This window comes from Canis aureus, chromosome 4 (assembly GCF_053574225.1).
Source record: "Canis aureus isolate CA01 chromosome 4, VMU_Caureus_v.1.0, whole genome shotgun sequence".
NCBI lineage: Eukaryota > Metazoa > Chordata > Mammalia > Carnivora > Canidae > Canis > Canis aureus.
This window is the reverse complement of record NC_135614.1, coordinates 14,770,812-14,793,473: the sequence shown is the minus strand read 5'-3', so window position 1 is coordinate 14,793,473 and position 22,662 is coordinate 14,770,812. Positions and strand designations below refer to the sequence as shown.

Here is a 22,662-nt window from a genome sequence, read left to right as displayed (position 1 = left end):
CTGCATTGACGTGGATGCAGAGCAGTCTTCCTGCTGACTTAAAGCAGCCCCACTCCCATCCCTTCCACCCTGTCTCCGTGAACCATCTGTCTTAATTAAGTATGGAGCTTTTCCATTTGTCTGTGGAGCTCTGGTTTCTCACTAACTCTGTGACAGGGAAATACTTCTTGGACCTCATTTTTTTCTAACCTATAAAGTAAGGACCATATCACGTCTTTTAGAGAATTGTTCAGACAGATGTTATGAAATCATACATGTACCGCATATAGTAGGTACTTAGTAAGGGATAGTTCTCCTCTTAGCCTTCCTAGTATTTCAAAGGAAAATGTTATCATTTTTTTCCCCTTAAATGAACTAGAGCTGTTTGAATTCTGATATTGTAAGGGGTTGTTAGAGTAACCTTTTTTTCCTGGGTAAAAAACATGCCCAGTGGTCTCTTGGGGTACCAGTGGCCCAGTCACAATGACATTTTTTTTCCTTGTGCTCTAGGGTTGCCACAATGTACTTGAATAATTTTAATTGCCTCAGTATCTGCCACCAAAGTAACACCAGGCTCCTCTTGGAGATTTGTGGCTCCCATTTCCTTCCAGACACTGTTGAAGTATCCGACATGCTCTCCAGGTAGACCCTTGCATCTCAGAGCAACTACTATATTTTCAGCCAAGTAACTAAGAAATACTTCCAGAGAATATTATTGCCAGTAGAACATTCTTGCTTTTAATTTCAAAATACGTGAGACTTGCCTACCGTCATTTCAATTAACTCAAGCATTAAGTACTGTCTGTGCTCTGGCCCTGTCTTTTCGTCGTGTGTTGCTGACGGATCTATCGATAGGAAAAACATAAGCACTACAATTTCCCCTTTCACCCTCAGCGCTTGATAACTACCCTGGCCTAAATTACATCTCTGGGAAGTGTTTCATCACACTCCTCTCCCCAGCTGCCACGCTGTGTCATGTGGCACTCGCTGCCCTGCTTCAGATTTTTGGAACCAAGTCTTTGGCAGCACATCCTATTCGTCACATACATGGAGGAAAGCCACTGTGGTGGTTTTTTCTTACTTGTACTTTCTCCCCCTTTTTAAAAAACTTATAATCCCAAGTGGCCCAGGATGGCCTTTATTTTCCTAGTGACATAGTCTTTCCCTCTGAGTGTTTGACGAGGGTAAATTGCAAGATGTATATCCTTTTCTTTGGGTTTAGGGCTGGCAGTTATGTGTTGTCTCCTATGCTGTGAAGTGGCCAAACTGGTACTAGCTGCTTCGAGATGACCAGTTGCTAGATTGCCCCTAGCCTGACTGCTAGTCTTAGATTGGTTATATAAATTTCAGTTCATATCGAGGAGTTTATTATTAAGGCAGTGCTTCTCAGACTTCGGTGTGCATACAGATCACTGGGGCATCTTGATAAAATGCAGATTCTGATTCAGGTGGGACCTGAGACAATGCGCTTCTCACAAGCTACCCATCAATGCCAAAACTGCTGGTCTGAGGACCATATTTTGAGTAGTGAAGGTCTAAAGTATAGGTGTTACTATAGCCTATGCTGGAACTCATGCCTTACAGACTGTTAGACTCCCACCTTATTTTGTTTGCTTGTTTCTTAAATCATAATAGACAGTCCTGGAATCTTAAACATGGAAGGGATGTACACGGCAGTGTGCTAGTAAATCAACCTGTTCTCTGGGGGGAAAAATGCATTTATGTGCATACATAAGTCGATTATAAATTTTACTGATATAAAGAATGTATGTAGCACACACTTTGCAAATAATAAAAAAATACACAATACTCTTTATTGTAAATTCCATAAAGCCAGTTGGGTTTTACCGAATGCTTGTTGGGTTTTGCTGAACTGTTTTATCCATAACCTATCTGCAGTACAATTGATGAAGGGATGTAATTCCCATATAAATGTTGGTTGATGTTTTGCCTTATGTTAATGAGCAAGATAAAAGTTTAACAACAAAGACATGTCGGAACTCTACTCATTTATCAAAGATAGACTCTTCTCTGCTGCACGAGATAATAGCTTCTGAATAGTGTAAAGATAGCTCCTTAAAGTTTCTATTGACAATATAACAGCTCCACATGTAATACACTTTTAAGATTAATCTGCATTGTTAACATTTTTTAATCATTTTCTTAAATCAAGACAAGCAACAAAGCAAGCCCTGAATTGTACTGCTTGCCAGTTTCTGTGGTGTAAAGACTCCCACCATGGCCAATTTCAAGCTATTGTTGTGACTGATTGTGAAGCTGGGGAGAGATGGCCCAGTAGCCCACTGCTGCATACTATTTCCACCATACAAATAAAATTGGGATCAATAACCTCAAAATGTAGGTAACAGTGAAATGCAATAAAATAATTAGAAAAAGATGAGATTGAGTATTCAGTAGTACCTTTGTCTTTAGTATAATTTATGTAATTGAAACTTTATATAATTTAGTTTTTAATACTGACCCTATTTTATTTATGTTTATTTATTTTTTATTGAAGTACAATGACACAAAATGTTACATTAATTTTAGGTGTACAACATAGTGACTTGACAGCTCCATACATTATGCTTTAACAGGCTTGCAAAAATCCTGAAAATTTAACAACTAGTTCTCATGAGCTAGTGGGGGCTGGCTCCAGCACAACGCTAGATATAGATCATCCAGTTGAGTGATTCTCAACCTTTGCATCGGAATACATCCAGGAAAACCATAATCTACAGTCAGTAGATTTTTGTTAGGGCCTAGGAATCTGAATTTAAAACATTTTTATTGACATGTGTCTTATTAAAGAAAAATACAAAAATCAGAAGTATATAACTTAAAAGAATTTTCACAAACTGAACAGACACACATAAGCAGCACCTGCGCACAGAAACAGAAAATCACCAGCGCCCGGAAACTCTTTTAAAATCCTTATCCAGTCATTTCCCAACCCAGGTAACCACTATCTTGGCTTCTAATACGATGGACTCATTGTGCCTGCTTTTGAACGTTTACGTAAACAAAATCTCTTTAGTGTCTGGCTTCTTCTCCTCAATATTATGTTTGCGAGGTTTATTCATAATGTATGTAGCAGGAGTTCATCCATTTTGTTATAGTCTGCGTAGTATCCTGGAGCTCAATTTATTATTTATTTATCCGTCCTACTGCTGGGGGGTTGTTTCCAGCTGTTCGCTATTATGAATAGTGCTGTCAGGAATATTCTTGAGACACCTGGCTGGCTCAGTCGGAAGAGTGTGTGACTCTTGATCTCGAGATCATGGGTTTGAGCCCCACGTTGGGTGTGGAGATTACTAAAAAAATAATTAAACCTTTTTTTAAAAAAAGAATATTATTGTACAGGCAGCAGTACTTAAAGCAAAACTAAACAAATCCCCCCAATAATTTTAATAAGCATCTGATCTCTTGATTGCCTTCTCTACAACTCCCCCTCCTCTCTTATTTCTCATATAATATGACCAAGGCTATTGATTCTTTTGTGTGAATGTAATTTTAGGACCATAAGCCATGAAGCTGTGTGTTTCCATTCATTACAGTATGTTCTCCGGGCTCTTTTCAATTTACGTTCACCAACTCCCCCTTTCATCAAGACACCGGCTCTTGTGCACTCTAAATAGGGATGAGATTTGGCCTCACATCAATAGCACAGAGGAATAATAGATACAGTGGAGATGCAGCCAAGGCTAAATTTGGCAGCTGATCATTAAGGCTCCTGGAAAGAGGCTTCAAAGAAGGGGAATTGTTTCCTTTTGTGTATATCAAACAAAAATCAACAGTGAACCCTTTGAATATTTCAGATTCTAATATTTTTAAAAATCCATTTATTTGAAGTAGACCAGCAACTCTCATCTGAAAGAGAACTGAAATCTCCCAAAGTCTGATGACTTGATCTGGAAAGATTAGAGAAGGTTTTCCCTTTGGCTTGTTCCTATACCTGGGGATCAGCAGGTGTATTCTTGCTACATTGTTCTAGGCTGAGTGGCTGTATAGTTCTGTGTGTGTACATTTGGGTCTATTGAGATGTTAGTTCCTTTGATTTCAGTCAAGGGAGCTGAATGACCAGGAGCTGCAGGATGATATTGTTGATGAGTGAGATGGCTGCTCAGTATTTAAAGAAAGGTTCCAGGAGCAGCAGGCACTGAAAGGCACTTCACATAAAGCTCTCAAGGTATGCAGAGAGGAGGTATTAATTCCACATAATGAAGGAAGAATGTATTTGCACACAAATATTCTAGTCCCTGGTTTTCCTATCCCCTCCCCATCCTCACTTTTTTGTAAATTTTTTTGTTATAAAATTCTTTCGTTATTATAGAAAAGATGAAATATATAAGATAGGAAAAAAAGGAGAAAAATTTAAATCAATTTATAATCCTAATTGGCATTAATATTTTAATGTTTCTTTATCCCAAATGTTGCAGTATGTGTTTAGGTAAATAATTTTTAAGGAATGATGTTATTCTGTATATTATTTTGTGATCTTTTTTCATTTAAATGTTTATCATGAACATATGACAAAAAATGTACTTATAACACATTTTTTGTTGGCTGTATACTGTCCTATTTTGTGGACATTTAGTGTTGTGGGGTTTTTTTAACCACTGTGTGGCTGGATTTCGAAAATTGTTTCCAATATCTTGTTTCCACAAATAGTGATATAACATTCCTTTAATGGAATCTTTTTGTATATCCTAATTATTTATCTAGGAATAAAGTCTTATAATTGGATGAAAGTTATGGACATTTTAAAGTCTTTTGAGTGTCAGGTGCACTACAGAATAATGGTATTACTTTCCACTCCCACAAACAGTTTCTCATTCTGCTTTTTAAAAATGTACAATCTTTCATGTAATAACTCTTACCTAGAGTTGGAGGCTATAGGAACATGTCCTGAAATTATTAGCTGGAATCTATGCATTAATGTCAGCCAGAAACCTCCAATAAAATATGAGATTTTAAAGAGTATTTTTTTGTCCACCAACACTTTTGTATTTATGGTCTAATTTTACTAAGAAATCCTGGGAGGGGAGTAGGGGAGACAATTTTCTTCATTTGTCTGAATCAGAGCATAACCTAATCCTAACTGGCATATTATAGTCTCCTAAATGATTAAATGCAATTGCTTCATTGTCATCCTATGTGAAGGTTTCACAGCTAGTGGTCTCTCTGGTACTACAGAAGCTGACCCAGTGACATCTTTAGAGAATGCTTTCAATGAACAAGTGACTACAGAACACTACAGAGACTTTTCTTCATTAGGATGGATTTTTAAGCATATCTAGTCTACAGACTTGATATTAGCTTTCTCAAATGAGCACTTACAACTTTGACATGTCTCTGAGGATTTAACCAGTATTTAATTATTAATTCTTGACAAAGCTTCCTGATCCAGCCCTTAGCTGAGGTTCACGCATGGGCCCTCCAAAATCAATGCATAGTATCTTCTGTTGTTTCAATTCTTGTAACCTTAGAAAAATATATTTAAGTATAACATAAAAGAGAATTGTATACAGATCACAAGTATACAGTTTGATGAGTTTGTGAAAACCAAACATACTTATATAACCAGCACTTAGATCAAGAAGTGGATATCAGAAGCATCCCATTTCTGCTTACCACCTCACTGCACCCTCTGTGTCTTTGAAATGCTCCAAATTTATGTCCTGGGTAAGTCATTCATTTACAGAATTTGATTTTTCACTGAACCCTTAACTTTATAAGAGCTAGCTGCAGTGATTTTGATCAAGCTATTTCCCTTGTAACTAAAAATATGTAGAATCTGCCTCTCCAAGTAAAGATTATAACATTAAATTTGTGCACTGAACATGCATCAATATTTATATGTTTGTGATTTGCAGGTATACAAATACACATACCGCATGCATAAAAACAGATTTTGAAATTCTTTTTTCTTTTAATGAATGTAAAGCTAAATTATACTATATTGACCCAAGCTTAAAGTATCTTAACTACAATTGATTATCATAGAATATTTCATATGATATGGTTCCAAAGAATTTCTTAAAATTGCTCATTTTTGTTACTATAAGTATTTCCTCTGAACACTCAAAATTTAAAAGCCAAGAATTTTTTTTATCTTCTATTTGAAATATAAAGGTGTCTTGGGTGTCTACCACTGTCTCTATATGGTTAAATTTCTTTGTCTGATATTCGGCTAGATTATCATTTAGATTCCTATGGGTTTTTTTTTTTTTTTTTAGTTGAGACCTTGGGTCAGAAAAAAACAAGTTTAACAGCATCACAAGCTTTATAAATATATGATTTTAAAGAACAGTTCATACATCATAAAAAATCATTTATTATTATTGTCTTGTATCTGTAGTCTTACTAGAATTCACAATCAATGGTTATACTTATGTACTCATTAGTTTTTTAAAAGGCCAAAATATCTCTCCAATTAAAGAATATGCTTAAGAATATTATTCATCCATAAAAAGTAATGAAGCACGAATACATGCTGTAACATGAATGAACTTGAAAGCATTGTGCTCAATAGAAGACAGACGCAAAAGGCTGCATATTGTATGATTTCCCTTATAAAAAATATCCGGGGGTGCCTGGGTGGTTCATTGGTTTAAGAGTCTGCCTTCAGCGCAGGTCATGATCCTGGGGTGTGAAATCGAGCCCCATATCGGGCTCCCTGCTCTGCGGGGAGCCTGCTTTTCTCCCTCTCCCTCTGTCCCCCCCGCACACACACACACACACACACACACTCATGCCCTCTCTCTCTCTCTCTCTTTCTCTCTCAAAATGGATGAATAAAATCTTAAATAAAAAAAAAAAAAGTCCAGAATAGGCAAATTCATAGAGACAGCGAATTAGTGGTTTCTAGAGCTGAAGGGAGAGAACAGGTCGGCTGCTAATGGGCACAATGTTTTCTTTCTGGGATGATGAAAGTGTTTCAGAATTAGATAGTGGACAGGGTTGTATAGTCTTGTAGGCATAACAAAAATCCTGGAATTGTATACTTTAAAAGGGTGTATTTTCTGACAATGACTTTTATCTCATTTTTTTAAAAGGTAATATATTTTCATCATTGAAAATTTGGAAACTAAAGAAAAGTGGAAAAATGACAAGTTATAGCCCTGTTACCAACAACAGTCACTGTTATCTGTTGAGTGTCCTTCCTTCCAGTTTACCTTTCATATATTGCTGTTGCAGGAAGAACAGCTTCCCTTTTGATAACGGAGACACAACTATTAAATCTTAAGTATTCACATATTAATATCCATCCATTCTGCCCCTCCCCTTGAAAGTAAAAAAGGGTGGGTCCACGGGAGATCCACTTAGATGATGGAAGGGAATAATGATGGAGATAGAAGTGAAAGAAGCAGAGAGCCATAGTCAGCCCTGTCAGGAGTTTTGCTGCAAGATGCCTGAAAGGTCATGGTAATCACATCCCTCTGTTAATCTTAAGTACCCACGTTTTTTCTTGGCTTTCTAAAAGTCACATTCATGTTTCTTTTAGCTGTGTCACTGTGCTTAGATGGTACTTAGAGTGAAAGAACAAGGAGGCCCAATTCTATTTGACTTGCATGTATTTGCTTATTTTATATAGTTTTCATCAGTGTTTTTTAGATTGCTATCCTGCACTTGCCCCATGATAGTGTAACATTAGCACTTCTCCATATGATTGCAAAACTCAACATAAACATGATTTTAAATAATTACAATCTTAATAGAGAAGACTTGTTGGACATTCTCTTGATGGGAGGTATAGTGATTAAAATACTTTACAAGCATTATCTAATTTAATCTTTACAGCAACGCATCCAGGGAGGCAATTATCCCCAGTTTACAGATAAGGAAATAGAAGTTTAGAGAGATTAAGTAATTGGCCCAAGATCAGTTAGCAAGGCCTTAATTATTATTCCCTCACTTGTCATAGATTTGGGTGGTTTTCATTTTTTTTCTTACTCTTAATAAAGATGTGATAAATATATTTGCTTTTAAAACATTTTCTGTTTATGAAGTCATTTCTTTAGGTGGATGTATCAGAAAATATTTTTAAAAATTTCCGAGTGGTTGAGGTTTTTTGTTGCTGTTGTTGTTAATAAAACCTTTCCTTTTAACTTTTTCATTTATTTTTTTGTGGTTAGGGAATTTAGTTGATACAACTTCTGCTTTGGGGGATTTTTGTCCTTCTGGTGGGTTAGTCAACCTCTGTAAGTGTGCCAAGAACACTTGAAAAGAAAGTGCACTCTCTTCTCAGGTTTTTTTTTTTTTTTTTTTTTCTAATGTGGGATCTGTTCATTTATCACTACTTTTTATGCTATTCAAGGCCTCCATGTGTTGTTTTCCATTTTTGCTTTCTTTTTTTTTTTTTAAAGATTATTTATTTATTCATGAGAGGCAGAGACATAGGCAGAGGGAGAAGCAGGCTCCATGCAGGGAACCCGACGTGGGACTCGATCCCGAGACTCCAGGATCACGCCCTGAGCCGAAAGCAGGCGTTAAACCACTGAGCCACCCAGGGATCCCCACCCGTTTTTGCTTTCTTAATCTGATGTTGATTCTGGTTTTTTATCTCATACATGTCAGTTATTTTCATTAGTTTCTCCTTATAGAGGTTTTCTTCATTTTTATTGTATGCCTTTGGTTTGTGAAGGTTCGTTATTACTGTAATGATTTTATGAATTGCCCTCTTTTTTACCTTCCAAATTATCATTTACAGATAATTTTTCTATGCCATTTTGAAACCAAAATCAAAATAACATTGAAGGCTAGTTTTATATTTTCAGTTGGCTTTGGTTTCCATAGTCCTTTTAAACTGAAATACCCTCTTTTTTTTTTTTTTTTTAATTTTGAATTATCTCTGGGTGTTTTGTCAAGTATCTTTGAGCAGTTTAATTCCTTAAAGAAATCTGAGTTTTTGCTCCCTGAGTCTTTGATATCTAAAAATAGCTTTATGATCCTTTTACATAAATAACAATTTGACCAGATTCAGAAACTTGTTATTATGTCCTTTTTCTGTGAAGGCTATGTGTTTTTCTCTTGTCTTAAAGTAGTGTATTGGTGAAGTGTGTGGTCATCCATATTATTATTTCTTTATAAAAAAATGTTTTTTGGCCATTAGTCTTAGAGGATGTTTTGCTTAGGTGTTTGCAGGATTATTATACAGTTTCTCTGGCATCGATATTTAAACATTTTACTGAAAAATAGAGACATGTATAGTCATCTTCTTACTTTCTCCTTCTTCTCCGCGCCCCATCCTCCTTTTTGTATTGGGACAATTTGGTCTATTCAGCCGCACTTTACTCCCTGAGTTCCCCCTAGAAGCCATAGCATCCAGGGGATTGCTTATCTACTGTCAGCCTCCTCATCATCTTCCATGACATCATTTTCAGATGGTCCTTAGAGCCTTCCTTCTGTCCTTAGAGTTCCTCATGTTTTGCCTGTGCCTCGCTAATCCAATTTACTACATCTTCAAGGCTATTTACTGTTGCCAGTATGACTTTTACTTTGGCGATCTTGTTTCTCATGTATACGTGGCCTTTACTTATCTGGTCTTATTGCGTACTTAGAGCTTCATCTGCTGTAAGTTTACACAACTGCATTATCTTCTTTTGCAGGATCAACTGCATGGTTCAGATATTTTTTAAAAACTTTTTTCTTTTGCTATTTCTTATAGCACATCTACTTAACTAGAAGACCTTTCTTCTAAGTCTTTAGCTAAACGGCTTGTCCTTTTCTACATGTCAGGGTTTTTAATAGATCATATGTTAAATGGTCTCTGTTTACGTCATCCATCTAGAGACAGATTTCTGGTGGCCAAGGGCTGAATTATATCTGATGCTTGCATCTCCAGGGCTCTGTTGGAGACCAAATTGGGGCTCTGTAATGAACCCACCCAGTTCCAGAGTGGATAGGCCACGCTCTTCAGTAGTGTACAGGCCCAGGGAACTGTGGAGCTTTGACATAAGAACAATAGTGAGGGATATCACCGCCAAGATGTACCAGTGGTCATCCTTAGCGATTGTACTCCTGCCCCATCCCTCGCACATTCACAAGATCCATCACTTCTGTAGCAGCATTGAAATTGAAACCGTCTAGTTAAGCAGGCTAGCAGAAGAAAAACAAAATGAGTCTTTCCCCTGCTCAGTGCTGTCTACCTGGCTTGTCTTCAGTAAGGGGTCAATCCCTGGGATCACTCCTTTCTGAGGACAGCACACCAGGTGCCTTATGGCTTTCCAGGGGCTCCACAGCCTGCTTCTCCCATCTCGGTCCCAAGTCAAGCCAGCTCCCATTACTCCAGACCATGGACATCCTGCTTACCTCCCAGCCCAGCTCTTTTCCCTGTCAACATGGGCAGTCTGCTGGGCTTCAGTGACTTTCTCAATTGGCTCCATGGAAGTGAATGTGGCAGAAATCTTTCCAGTTCTAATATATGGTTACTCTTTATCCATATTCTGGTACTGTCATGGGGTCTGCTAATTCGTGGAGAATAAGGTTAATTTCAGCAAGACCATGTAGCAGGGAATCCAAGGCATGTAATCTTCCAATGCTGTCCTTCCTTCAAGTCCAACTAATTGGCTCTTGTGATGTCTTCTAGCAGAGATTTAATTTCCTCATTCCAGATTCACTTTCATTTCGATGATAAATCCTTCTCCATAGGGAGTGGGTACATGTGCCTCCATTTTTCCCTTCTTTCCCAGCCAATTAGTGACCTCACCAAAAGAGTTAGAAATCCCTTGAATGAGGATGTTAAAGTCCAAAAGTTGGTGGGAATTTTATGAGACTCTTATAATGTAAATATTATAAAGATTCATAAATTGGCTCTAGGCACTAGTGCACAATAAATGATCATATTCCCTTTTTTTTTTCCTGAATCAATTTCAGTTGTAAGCTCTTGCCTGCCTATATTGGGACTCCCTCCTGCCCCCTGCCTTATCATTTGGTGGAGGGGCCTGGACCTTGGTCCCTGGTGGTTCCCATGGTTACTGATGCTCTTCCTGATGGGGAGCCACGGCTGGTGTGATGCCATCTGTCAAATACCGCTCTCATGATGGGCCACACAGATGTCCCTCAAGGTGTTCCTCTCACTGACTGCGGGCTTAGCCACATGCTGCTGCTCTCGAGGCCACAGGCTTAGTGATCAGTCACCAGAGATAGCTGAGTGCAAGTTCACTGCCAGATCCAGGTGGAAGGTTTCCTGAGGAAGGTGGAATGGCTGTACTTTTATATCCTGTTGAATAAATATTAATTGAAAACCACATATGGCCAAGGCATTGAAAAGACTTGAGGGTTTAAAGGTGAATTAACAGTCTCTGTTGTCAAAAATGTATAATCTTAGTGAGGTAGAAGAAAATAGATGCATTTAAGCATAATTGTCAATACTACAAATCAAAATTTGGTAAATACCCTAGGAGGTGGTATAAAGGAATAATGTTTTAAGTGCATAACTTGTGTCTGTCTACTTTGTTCCATCTCTGCTGATTCCTGGTCCAAGCATCCTCCCCTCCCCAACACCCCCCACACCCCCGCCGAGAACCTGGGAGCATCCTAACTGGTCTTTCTGCTGCTGCTCCCCACACAGCAGTCTCAGTGGTATCAGTGATGCTTCTAAAAAGCAAATCAGAACTTGTTACTCCTCTGCCTGCAATGTCACAGTGGCTTCTCATTGCATTTAGAATAAAACCCTAGTTCCCTGCTTGGCCTATAAGACTGTGTGTGATGTGGCTCCTGCCTCCTTTCTAACCTTCCTGTCTCCAGCTCCTCTGGCCCCAGCTTTTTCAGGCCCGCTTCTTTCCCAGCACATGACTGGGCCCTGTTCCTTCTTCAGATATCAAGAAACTGGGGCGTCCTCAAAGAGGTCTCCCTTCCTTGTCTTTCCTGCAGACCTGCCACCCATTATTTTCTCTCATAACCCTTTTGCTTTTCTTCAAGGAACTTCAATCAAGTTTATGACTACATCTACCTGTTTCTCCCCACCTGACTGCAAGGTCCTAGTGAGCAAGAACCACACCTGGCTTGCTTACCACTGAACACCAGTACAGTAGGCCTGGCACTAGGTGTTGAGACTATTATTTCTTTAATTAAGACTGTCTGAGTCCTAAAGATGCAGAACAATTTCAGTGGAAGATCAGGGGGCATGAGAAAGGACATCTGAGCAGAGTGATGAGTCAAGCCACCAAAGGAGACATAACCTGGCAATTTGTAGATAAAAGTCAACCAGTATGTCTAGAATGTAGCACATAGTTTTCTTATGGTGGTTCTTAAAACTATCTTGAATTTTTATGCATCTTTTAAGCTAAGATTTTTTTATCTGTTCTTTGTTTTTCAACTGGGGCAGCATTTATTAAGAGCAATGGATATGTAGCAAGTTTATTTCTAATCCTGGCTCACCTCCCCCACTGACATTGAGTTTTTTTAAAAAATTGAAAAGTGTGATCTTGCATAGGTCTCCATTATCACAGGGCTCTGGTGAGAATAATGAGTGGATGTTTTAAAAAGTACCTCTGTATGATCTGTATTCCTGGGCTTATATTCACTGTCCTTTCTGTCACTCAGACACTTTTACTCTCTGTTTTAATCAAAACTCTCAGGTGAAAAAAATATTGTTGATTGAACAATGAAAGGCAATTTTATCCTGGAGATACGTTTCTGTAAACTTCTGATTTAGGGAAGTGCAGCCCAACCCTGATGGTCTCTTCCCAGATCTGGACCCACTCTCCATTCCAGCTGAGATGTTTATATTATGCACAGAGCAGCTCCTGCCTGCCTAGGACTGGTGATTAAGAGCTCAGGATAATGAAATCTGCACAGTCGAAACTTGGCTGTTGGCTATGGTTATTATGCAACTCTTAATATTTCTCTCTTGTTTCTGTCATTATAAAATTCCCAGTTTTTCTTTCTGAGCTCACTCTTCAAATACACTAAAATTTGTTCCACTAGTATTTTTTAACGACCAGGTTAAATTATTTCTTAAAGTTCAGATTACATGCTTTTCTAAAGGACCAGAAAATTTAGCGGCAGTGCAATGCATTATTCAAACCATCTATGAACAATTGAATGGAACTGAAAGTACAAAGGCCTCTCTTTGGACCTTAGAGTTTTGTCTTTAAGCAGACTGCTCACATGCTTTGATTCAAATAGCAAACATAACAAGAAACACAATGCAGGGGATGGTTAGAGATGGCATATTCCAGTGGTGGGGTGATTTGAATTAGAAGATGCCTAGTAAGATGTCGTAAACAAGTGATAAGCCTTCCCTGCCCACCCTTCCTGATATCTGAATTTCCCATAGTAGAAGGGACTTACACACTCACTTGGACTCAAAGAATGTCTCTGTACTAAAGTGCACCTATCCAGGGGAAACAAGAATATCATGCACTTCCTCAGCCACAGTGCCTCACAATTACTGAATTATGGAGACAAGACTCTGATGGTCATCTAGCCATAGTGTGATGGAGCCATAGTGGCTGTGCCTGACACTTCCTAAGAGCCTGTATCTTCAAAGAGGAACAGGACATCAGGAAGGCCATCATCTCAAGGACTGAAGGTGGGAACAGAGTACCACCCTGGGAAGAGAAATGATTTGAACAGGAGACCAGGGCAGCTAGGCTCACATTTGGCTATGTCACTATTTGGCTTATGACTGTCCCTAGAAGAGAGTCACAAATAAATTGGGGACCTGTGGACCTGAGTGAATAGTCAAAAAAAGCTTTACAGAAGCAGGGCATGGTATGCTCTTATATTCCAAGCACTTTGGCACATAGTAGTACCTCAGAAATACGTGATGATTCATTAAGGGCATGAGATGGCCACTTTGAAGGTATAGCCACAGGAAAAACAAAAATTTCACAAACCACCATTCTATAGTTTGCTAATATAGAAAAAAATTGAGTCTATATGGATATTTCTGATTGTGATTGATCCTACTAGAACCATTTATGAAACAGAGGAGGAAGTAAGTAAATAGTCTTTGTGGAGGCAGGGCAAATAGGAAGACTCTTTTGGAGGAGGTAAGATCTGAATAAGGTTTTAAGCAATGAACAGAATTTGCCAGGCAAAGAATGGTAGAGACTTGGCTGGGGAATAGTCTGTGTAAAGGCACTGAGGTAGCAAACAACATTTAGAATTTAGGAGGCCATTTTGTGTGGCAAGAGCATGCTGTTGCTGTTGTAAAAAGTTACCGAAAATTTGGGGTGCCTGAATGGCTCAGTCTTAAGCATCTGACTCTTCATTTCGGCTCAGGTCACAATCTCAGGGTTATGAGATCAAGCCCCACTTCCAGCCTGAGTTGGGCTCTGCTCTCAGGGAGCAGTCTGCTTGGGATTCTTTTCCTCTTCCTTCCCTTCCCTCCTCCCCCTGATTGTGCCCATGCGCGCGCGCTCTCTCTCTCTCTCTCTCTCTCTGTAAAATAAATAAATAAAACCTTTTTTAAAAATTACCAAAAATTTTGTAGCTTAAAGCAAATAATCTTATAGTTCTGTTGGTTAAAAGTCTAAAATGAGCTTCATTGGACTAAAATGAAGATATTGGTAGGCTGCATTCCTTCTGGAGGCTCTAGGAGAAAATATGTCTTCTTTCCTTTTCCAATGCCTAGAGGTCACTTGCATTCCTTGGTTCATGGCCCTTGCCTTCACCTTCAAAAGCCAGCAGTGTAGCATCTTCATATATTTCTCACACTCTGATCTTTACCTCTTTCTTCCACGTGAAAGAACCTGAGTGATTGCATTGGACCTACCCACACAATCCAGAATGACCTCCTTATACAAAAGTCAGCCAATTAGCAGCTCAATTTCATCTGCTACTCTATTTCCTCCATGCCATGTAACAGAACATATTTGCAGATCCCAAAGACTAGGACATGAACATCTTTGAGGGACATTATTTTGCCTACCACACACACAATAAAGGTGTGGAAGATGATGGTGAGGAGAAAGTTGGCATGATCCATCAACCCTAGGTAGGAAAGATCATCCACCCAAAAGGGACCTATAATCTGATATTTTTTAAAAAATAGGAGGAGTCAAGGTTCTGGTGATTTTTCCCAAGGTATAATGGATGTGTTTCCGTTAATTGCTGATGCATAACAAATCACCCCAAAACTTGGTGGTTTAAAACAATAATCATAAATTTGGAGATTGGCTAGGGGATTCCTCACCCGGGCTCACTCAAAAAGCTTCATTCAGCTGGAGAGTTGTCTGGGCTAGAGGATTCAAGTAGCCCACTATATGGCATGCGGTGAAGCCATAGGCAAGGCGACCTCAATTATTCTCACTGTGAATTCCATTCCTCTGCTAGGCTAGGCCAGCTTCCTTACATGACAGCCTCAGGATAGCATTCCAATAGCGTGAGGGTGGAGCTGCAGGGCTTCTGGAAGCCCCGACTCTGGAACTCACACAACATCACCACCACATTCTTTGGGATTGGGCCACACAGTCACAAGGCTAGCTCAAATTCAAGATGAAGGGAAATAGATTCCATCTCCTGATGAGAGTTGCTGTCGTGACCACATTTCTCCTAGCACAGGCTGTGAAGATACAGGAGTTTTTACTTTGAGAGAAGGATTTTGAAACACACGATTTCCAAGGTAAAATGTTTCTGGCTGACAGTATCCAGCACGTGACCAAAAGTATGCAGGGCTCAAGTAGTGTGTGGGGAAGGTCATTGGTGCCAAAGAGGTGGAGGGTCTGTGAGGCTAGAGTGTCAGATGCATCCATCACCCTGTGGACGCAGCAGGAAGGCCGACTTGGTGGTGACAGGGAGCAGGGACCTGAAGTCCAGAAGATGACAGTAATCGTGACGTGGGCATGTGGGGTGATTGGACAGCCACAGTCTCTAAGCAGCTGGTGGATGGTGGCCCCAGCCCCCAGGGGGCAGCCACCCTATGCCACCTCACCAAGTCCTCACTTCCCACCCACACCCCCACATTGTCCTGTTCAGTTTGCCAGTCTTAAATAAATGTCCCACTTCTGACGTCCAGAATGTGCTGATACATTCTTCAGCACTTACTGGTCAGCATCCATGTCCTGAGGATTCAGTGAAAGTATGAAATGATGTTCATGTCAGTTTTGACTAAGATTACAAAGTTGCCATAGTAACAGGTTACCAATGTCAGTCCTTTCTGACTTTTTCTTTTATTATTTTCTTTGTCTCCTCAGATAGATACCTAAAGACAAATGCGTATCTACCATAGTGGTGAAATTTAGTAACAGTGTTAAATGAATAATATTTATTGCTCTCATTCTAGGTAAATAAAAATCAGAAACCAGATAATCATTAAGCAGATGGTCCTCAGAGCTCATTCAACCATAAGAGTGCTAGATATGAATAAATTAGAGCCCATAACAAGTAAAGAAGGACAAAATTGCATACTTTTATAATTATCGCAATTTCATGTTTGTTTATGTGTAGCAGATAATCAGTTCACAATACACATGTAGATGTATTTTTAGATTACCACAGAATAAAATCTCTACCCCAAAGTCGAGATTTTTCAGCTTTTGGAAATCCAGAAAACCCTTCCTGGAACTTCCATGTCTAAAGTGGGTGAACTGGGCTACGAGTGTTGAATTCAGCCCTGCCTTTTATTTCCCTTACTTGTCGTCCCTTTTCTGCAAGGCTCAGCACCTTTGGCAGCCACTTCGGTTTTGAGCCGATTGCTAAAAATTAGAGGATCCACGGATGTTATTCTCACCTTTGACACACAAATTCTTTTTAGGACTACTCATGAGATGTGTCTATAAATAAGTAATGATATTTTTGTAATCATAGTCTTCATATCAAACCGAAGGCTTTTATCCCCTTCAAAGTAGTCTTCTGTGAAAGCTACACAGCTATGCCACCATTACTGCCATGATTTAAATTATTTGGGGGATTCCTTTTGGGAGGCTGCTTTCCAAAGTAGGTTGCAAGCCAACAAGAAAACCAACCATACATTTTTTGTGTGTCTATTTCCAAACATGCCCCCAAGTTTTAAGGACTGGCTCCCTATGACTTTTATCTACCTAAAAAGATAAAATTCGCTTCCAAAAGAGAAGGGTTTTCAGGGGATCCCTGGGTGGCTCAGCCGTTTAGAGCCTGCCTTCGGGCCAGGGCATGATCTTGGAGTCCCGGGATCGAGTCCTACATCAGGCTCCCTGTATGGAGCCTGCTTCTCCCTCTGCCTGTGTCTCTGCCTCTCTCTCTCTCTGTGTCTCTTGTGAATAAACAAATAAAATCTTAAAAAAATTAAAAAAAAGAGAGAAGGGTTTTCCACCACTTAGGACAATCAAAATATTCCACCTCCAGAGTTGTGGGGCTGTAAACAGATCCTGTTTTTCTGACACAGGGTACCCCATAGTAGTATCACCAAAAACATATCAAGTTTCTTATCAATAACAAGTGTTACCATGTTTATTCTAGAACTGAGAAATACCCTAGAAAATTATTTTTAACCTACCTTCCCAACTGCATTGTCATTTAGCTAACAAGGTCCAACTCCCACCTAGAACTTTTTCTGCCTTCTTTGCATAACATCAGCTATGCTCCATCTTGTACTAAACATTCTTTGTTTTTCAATGAATTACTCTTTAATTGCTCTACTAAAAATGTATCCTTTCTTAATAGATGTCTGTTTATTAGGTTTATGATTTTGCATCTAATTCTGGTCTTTCACCTGAACTCATTCTTGTCAATTCAAAGTGTTTGCCTTCACCCTCATGATTAGCATCTTTGGGGTCATCCTTATGTCAGGTACATCAGTTCACCTAGCCCTCACTACTTGAGGAGACTGGTACTAGAATTCCTATTTAACAGATGAGGAAGCTGAGGCTAAATATGCAAATATCTTGCCCAATGGCAAAGGGCTGGAAAACGGGGAGACCAGGATTCAAACCCACATCCCCTGTAAGGCAGGGATTTCTCAACCTCAGCGCTATGACATTTGGGGCCAGATTATTCTTTGTCATGGAGGCTGTCCCTTGTATTGTAGTGTGTTTCAAAGCATCTCTGGCCTTTACCCACTAGAAGCCAGTAGCACTCCTCCAACCCCATTGTGACAACCAGACTTTGCTAAATGTTCTCTGGCAGATATTTAAGGACCACTGATCTAATGCCAAAGTCAGGCTTAATTCCACATTATATGATGAAATCAGGAACTAGTAAACCACAGGCCAGATTTTGAAGAGATCAATTTGAGGAGTCATCTCACTTCACCTGGATGATCATCAGAATTGAAGGTTTTTTTCTTAAGCCTCTTTCTCCACCCAGCACCTTCAGAGTCTGCATTTGCTAGGTGGGGAACAGGTATCTATTTTAAGCCTCTCTGCAGCATTCGAACCACAGACCAGATCCTAACCTCACCACACATCTGTTCTTTGAATCATTTCACTCAATTCTTGCCAAATAGTCTCTAGCCTCAGGTTTAACACCTCCTGTGATGGTGTTACAGGAGACAATCTCGTGTTCAGGTGGTCCTAACTGGGAAAAAGCACTCATTCTATTTAATAATCTTTCTGTCTCTCCCTCTATACTCTTTAATCTCATATTATCCAAATTATCAGTTTTCTCAAATCAGGTGATTTAAACACTTTCTGAATCCCAGTTATGTATTAAGCCCTACTCTGGACAGTTTCTTGACCATTATGGCCATTAAAATCACTATCAACTTGTTAAAAGTGACCATCCAGGGGTGCCTGGGTAGCTCAGTCAGTTAAGCTTCTGACTCTTGATGTCAGCTCAGGTCATGATCTCAGAGTCCTGAGATCAAGTCCCCCATTGGGCTCCACACTCAGCAGGGAGTCTGCTTCTCTCCCTCTGCCCCTCCCCTGCTCACACACAAGCTCTTTGTCTCTCTCTAAAATAATAAATAAATCTTTTAGAAAACTGACCATCTAACCCGTTTTCTTCGTTTAACAATAGACTTCCTTGAAATAGCAATTATAATTCATTAAAATCTTAAAAGTCTTACATGGTTGGTCACCCCTCCAGCTGCTGCGGGGAAGCACTCTGCTTTGCATTTCTGGAGGTCACTGCCCTTGGGTGGGGTCAGGGAAGGGGGGGCAGACAGTACTGACAGCAGCTTTCTCTCTTCCTTTTGACCCTTCATTCAAACCCTCTTAAACCTTTTCTGATGGTTTCAGGAGGATTCCGAACTAGCTTCCCATCCCAGTAAAATCATTCTTTGCCATATGCTCCAGAATTCTTGATGAAAACACAGAGAGAAAGGGAATTCAAAAATATATTGCTTTATGGTGCCCCACTTTAGGATACTGTTTTTATGAATTTGTTTAATAAAAATAGATGAAGAAATATAAATTAATTTTATGAATGTATCAAAATTCAGTTTTACAGTTTACTCTTCTTTAAAGCCAAGTAATCCTTTCTGCTTGCACCTTGGATCCTCCTCTAAGTCACCATGATAGCGTAGAACCTACAGTAAACTGCTTTTCAATGGGCGATACTGAGTCAGTGGAAGACTGTGATGGTGTGGGTGCTAATATTGTCAGGGACGCTAATATTGCTTACGCCCCAATGTCTTAGTTAAACCTGCAGGTGACCGGTCTCTTTAGTGGGTCAACACGAGTAGCTAGTGAGCTCTAAATGTGTGCCAGCAGTCCTGACTTGCCTGGATGGATTTTCAGTAGGCAGGTTGTGTTTAGAGAAAACCAAGGAGAAAATAACATGTTAACCGGAATAAACCGTTTGGGGTCAAAATAACAGTCCGGCGATGTTTTTGTACTTGTGTGAGGCATAAATAGAAAACTTGACTTTGAATTAGGTTTCATATGAACTTCCAAACTTCTTGCTTATGCTTGGGTACCTCCAAAGAAGGGCCTGGACCCCTCCCGTCCTTGATTGCTCTGTCGCTCTCTTCTTACAGAGTTTTATAAATGGACACTGACATGGACTACGAAAGACCGAACGTTGAAACCATCAAGTGTGTGGTCGTGGGAGACAACGCCGTGGGGAAGACACGCTTGATCTGTGCCAGAGCGTGTAATACGACGCTAACGCAGTATCAGCTGCTGGCTACCCATGTGCCTACCGTGTGGGCGATTGACCAGTACCGAGTGTGCCAGGAGGTAAGATGGGCTGAGTTTCACTTCCAAGGGCACATCACTGCTATTGCCAGTCTGATTTCAAAAGGGGGTAGGGGTGATTTGTGCACACAAAATGAAGCTGGTGTTTTCACTGCCACAAGAGAAAACAAAAGCAAAATGCACACTTGGGAAGAGGGGTGCAGTGTCCTGAATGAGGAGGGTTTGAGTCATGTGATTCCAGGAAGAGAATTAGGACTTAGCTCAAGTCCTATTAGAAGGAAGGGGGAAAACTAAATGCATGTGGAACAAGTGGGGTTGAAGGTGCTGAGTGTCTTTTTCCTGAGGAGCCTCTGAATGTCACTGAGCAGGAATGCCCTGTCTCTCCTGCAGGTCCTGGAGCGTTCCCGGGATGTTGTTGATGAAGTGAGCGTCTCTCTCAGGCTTTGGGACACTTTTGGAGATCATCACAAAGACAGGCGTTTTGCATATGGCAGGTAAACCAAGACCAGTTCAGTGCAGTTAAGCTTGAGTACAATTTCCTTTCCAAAACCGGCAGCTGCTTCATAATCAACAAAAGAAAGTCCCATCATATGGCCTTGAAACGTGTTGGGTTCTGCAGCTGCGTTTAAGAAAAAAAAAGGGGAAAAAATGGTATTGTTTTCTGATGTCAAAAAAAGCAGTCTGCCTTGACACTAGGTCCCTCCCAGGAAGTCCCTCCTTTAAAACAACGACTGTTAGTTAACTTGGGAAGATTTTGGAGAATTCTGGTGTGCTCTCTAGCCCTGGGCTGCTTCGATTGCTGTTTTCCTGAATGGTACTTTATTTACGTTTTGCTAGAATGTTTTAAGTTATTTTAGCACTTGCCCACTCCACTTCAGAAGGTCTCTTTGGTCTTTTCATGACCATATTAGCAGAGTATGATGTTATTTGCTTTGGGCTTTGTTATCTGAAAAGTCTATTATTTTTATTTGAAGGTCGTTTTTAAAAAGAAAGAAAAATATCTCTGAAATCCTTCATGAGGCACATTTCCAAAATGAACCGAAGTGCTGTCTATTTTACATGAAAAATCAAGTAAAAACCCAGAAGAAGGAAAAATCCGGTGAAATCCCTGTAGTAAATCTAGAAGGACACCGATATGATTAGGAACATGTCAAAGTACCTTAAAATACTTAGCAACTTCTTTTTGTCACCGTAACTTAAGATCTCTTTTGGTGAATGTATTATAAGCTATCAAAATCCAGATAAGGAGGAGATGTTCTTACCACTTAATTGTAGATGAACACATTTCATCTTAAGTTTAGATTTAGATGTCATGGATAAGTTGCCCCCTGTTAACATCGAATGTCATGCTGCCTCACAGGATTGGATTAGATACTCCATCCCATGAGTTCCTCCTCCATACTGAGATAAGCATTTCTAAAGGTATCTCTCTTTCTTCAAGGTGGTAGCTCTCTGAGGGCTCTGAATGGACTTTTATTGGCATTTGTCCACATGGTCTAAAATACTGCATAAACTTGAGGAAAGGGTTAGTCCCATTCCTGAGAAGTTATTCGCTGAAAGAATCTGCCATTTAGACCAGTTTGTTCATGGGGACTCAGAGAGAGGCATATGACAAGTAAACATTGCTTTTAATGCCCCCTTGGTAGTGAGGATTTTGAGGCTAATTAATATCCAGTGTTGTAGATATTTTTCTTCTCCTCGAACTTCCTGTTTTATCATTTCTTTTCTTTCTGTGGTGTTCTTGATTCTTCTGTTTGATGCCATTTTTATTTTTTTCTTTTACCCTATTATTCCACATTTACCCAAAATTGTGATAAAGTACCATGTATGTAAGTACCATGCAGTCGGATTTGTAACATCTACGGTTGTAAGAAAGCGGCATAAAATGATGACTTCAAGCAAAGTAAGGATGGATGCAATAGATTTCTGTGGACATTTTGTATCCTCACTTTTAAAAAGCTCTCTGAAAACAATGGACCTGGTGGTGAACTTACTGAGGTGTTTGGGTTTAACAGCTACAGACTGTGTAACCAGCTCAGAGGCTTGTTGCCACTTGAATTTTATGCAGTTAAGAGAACGAGTTTTCACTTGGCCCCATAATGTAACTCTTATCTTTTGGTTATATAAGGGCTGCTCCATTGTTTGAGATTCCTGCTTGGGACTGATTTAATGGCACGATGGCCTGCATAGATCTCACGTTGACAGGCACCTCCACTAGGCCTCATCCAGCCAGCTCCCTGATGTATCTGGAGTCATTTTACAACGTGGCATGCCTGTGTTTGTTCACTCCCAACAAAAATAAGCTGCTTGTTCATGCGACTCCATCAGTTCAACTTGCATTGTCCTGCTCTCCTGTCTGTGGTGTTTGGTTCTATCAGCTCTAACCTGTTCCCCTTTTGATGGAAACAGGATGCGTTTTTCAAGCCAAGTTCGATTCTCCTTGTGACACAGAGGGGCTTCAGGAAACACTCCTGTGTTTCTGGTTGAGCTCTCCATGGGCCTCAGTTTCTGTGCTTGTTTGTACCTTGTGTTTCCTCTGTCTTCTCTGGTTCTCCACAGCCTGCAGGCGTCCTGCCACAGACCCCACCACGGGTCAAGAACAGAAACCAGAGCCGTTCTCTCTCAGCCTCCAGCATCTTTCTGTAACACTAAATATGTAATTACACATTGATGT

The 22,662-nt window shown here is 39.9% G+C and overlaps 1 protein-coding gene across 18 annotated transcripts in view; it reads left to right on the top strand.

Annotated features, from left to right (window-relative positions):
* RHOBTB1 (Rho related BTB domain containing 1) overlaps nt 1–22,662 on the top strand; it is a 117,952-nt gene that overhangs the window by 59,985 nt on the left and 35,305 nt on the right. For 17 of the 18 annotated variants that reach the window (XR_013377679.1, XM_077894637.1, XM_077894629.1 and 14 more), the window contains 2 exons: nt 19,829–20,030; nt 20,379–20,482. Coding sequence is in view for 17 of the 18 variants with exons in the window: in XM_077894637.1 (XP_077750763.1) it covers nt 19,839–20,030; nt 20,379–20,482 (296 nt within the window). In the remaining variant the exon portion in view is untranslated. Of the gene's footprint in view, nt 1–19,828; nt 20,031–20,378; nt 20,483–22,662 lie in introns of those variants that run through there. The other variant, XM_077894643.1, reaches the window with a different exon arrangement.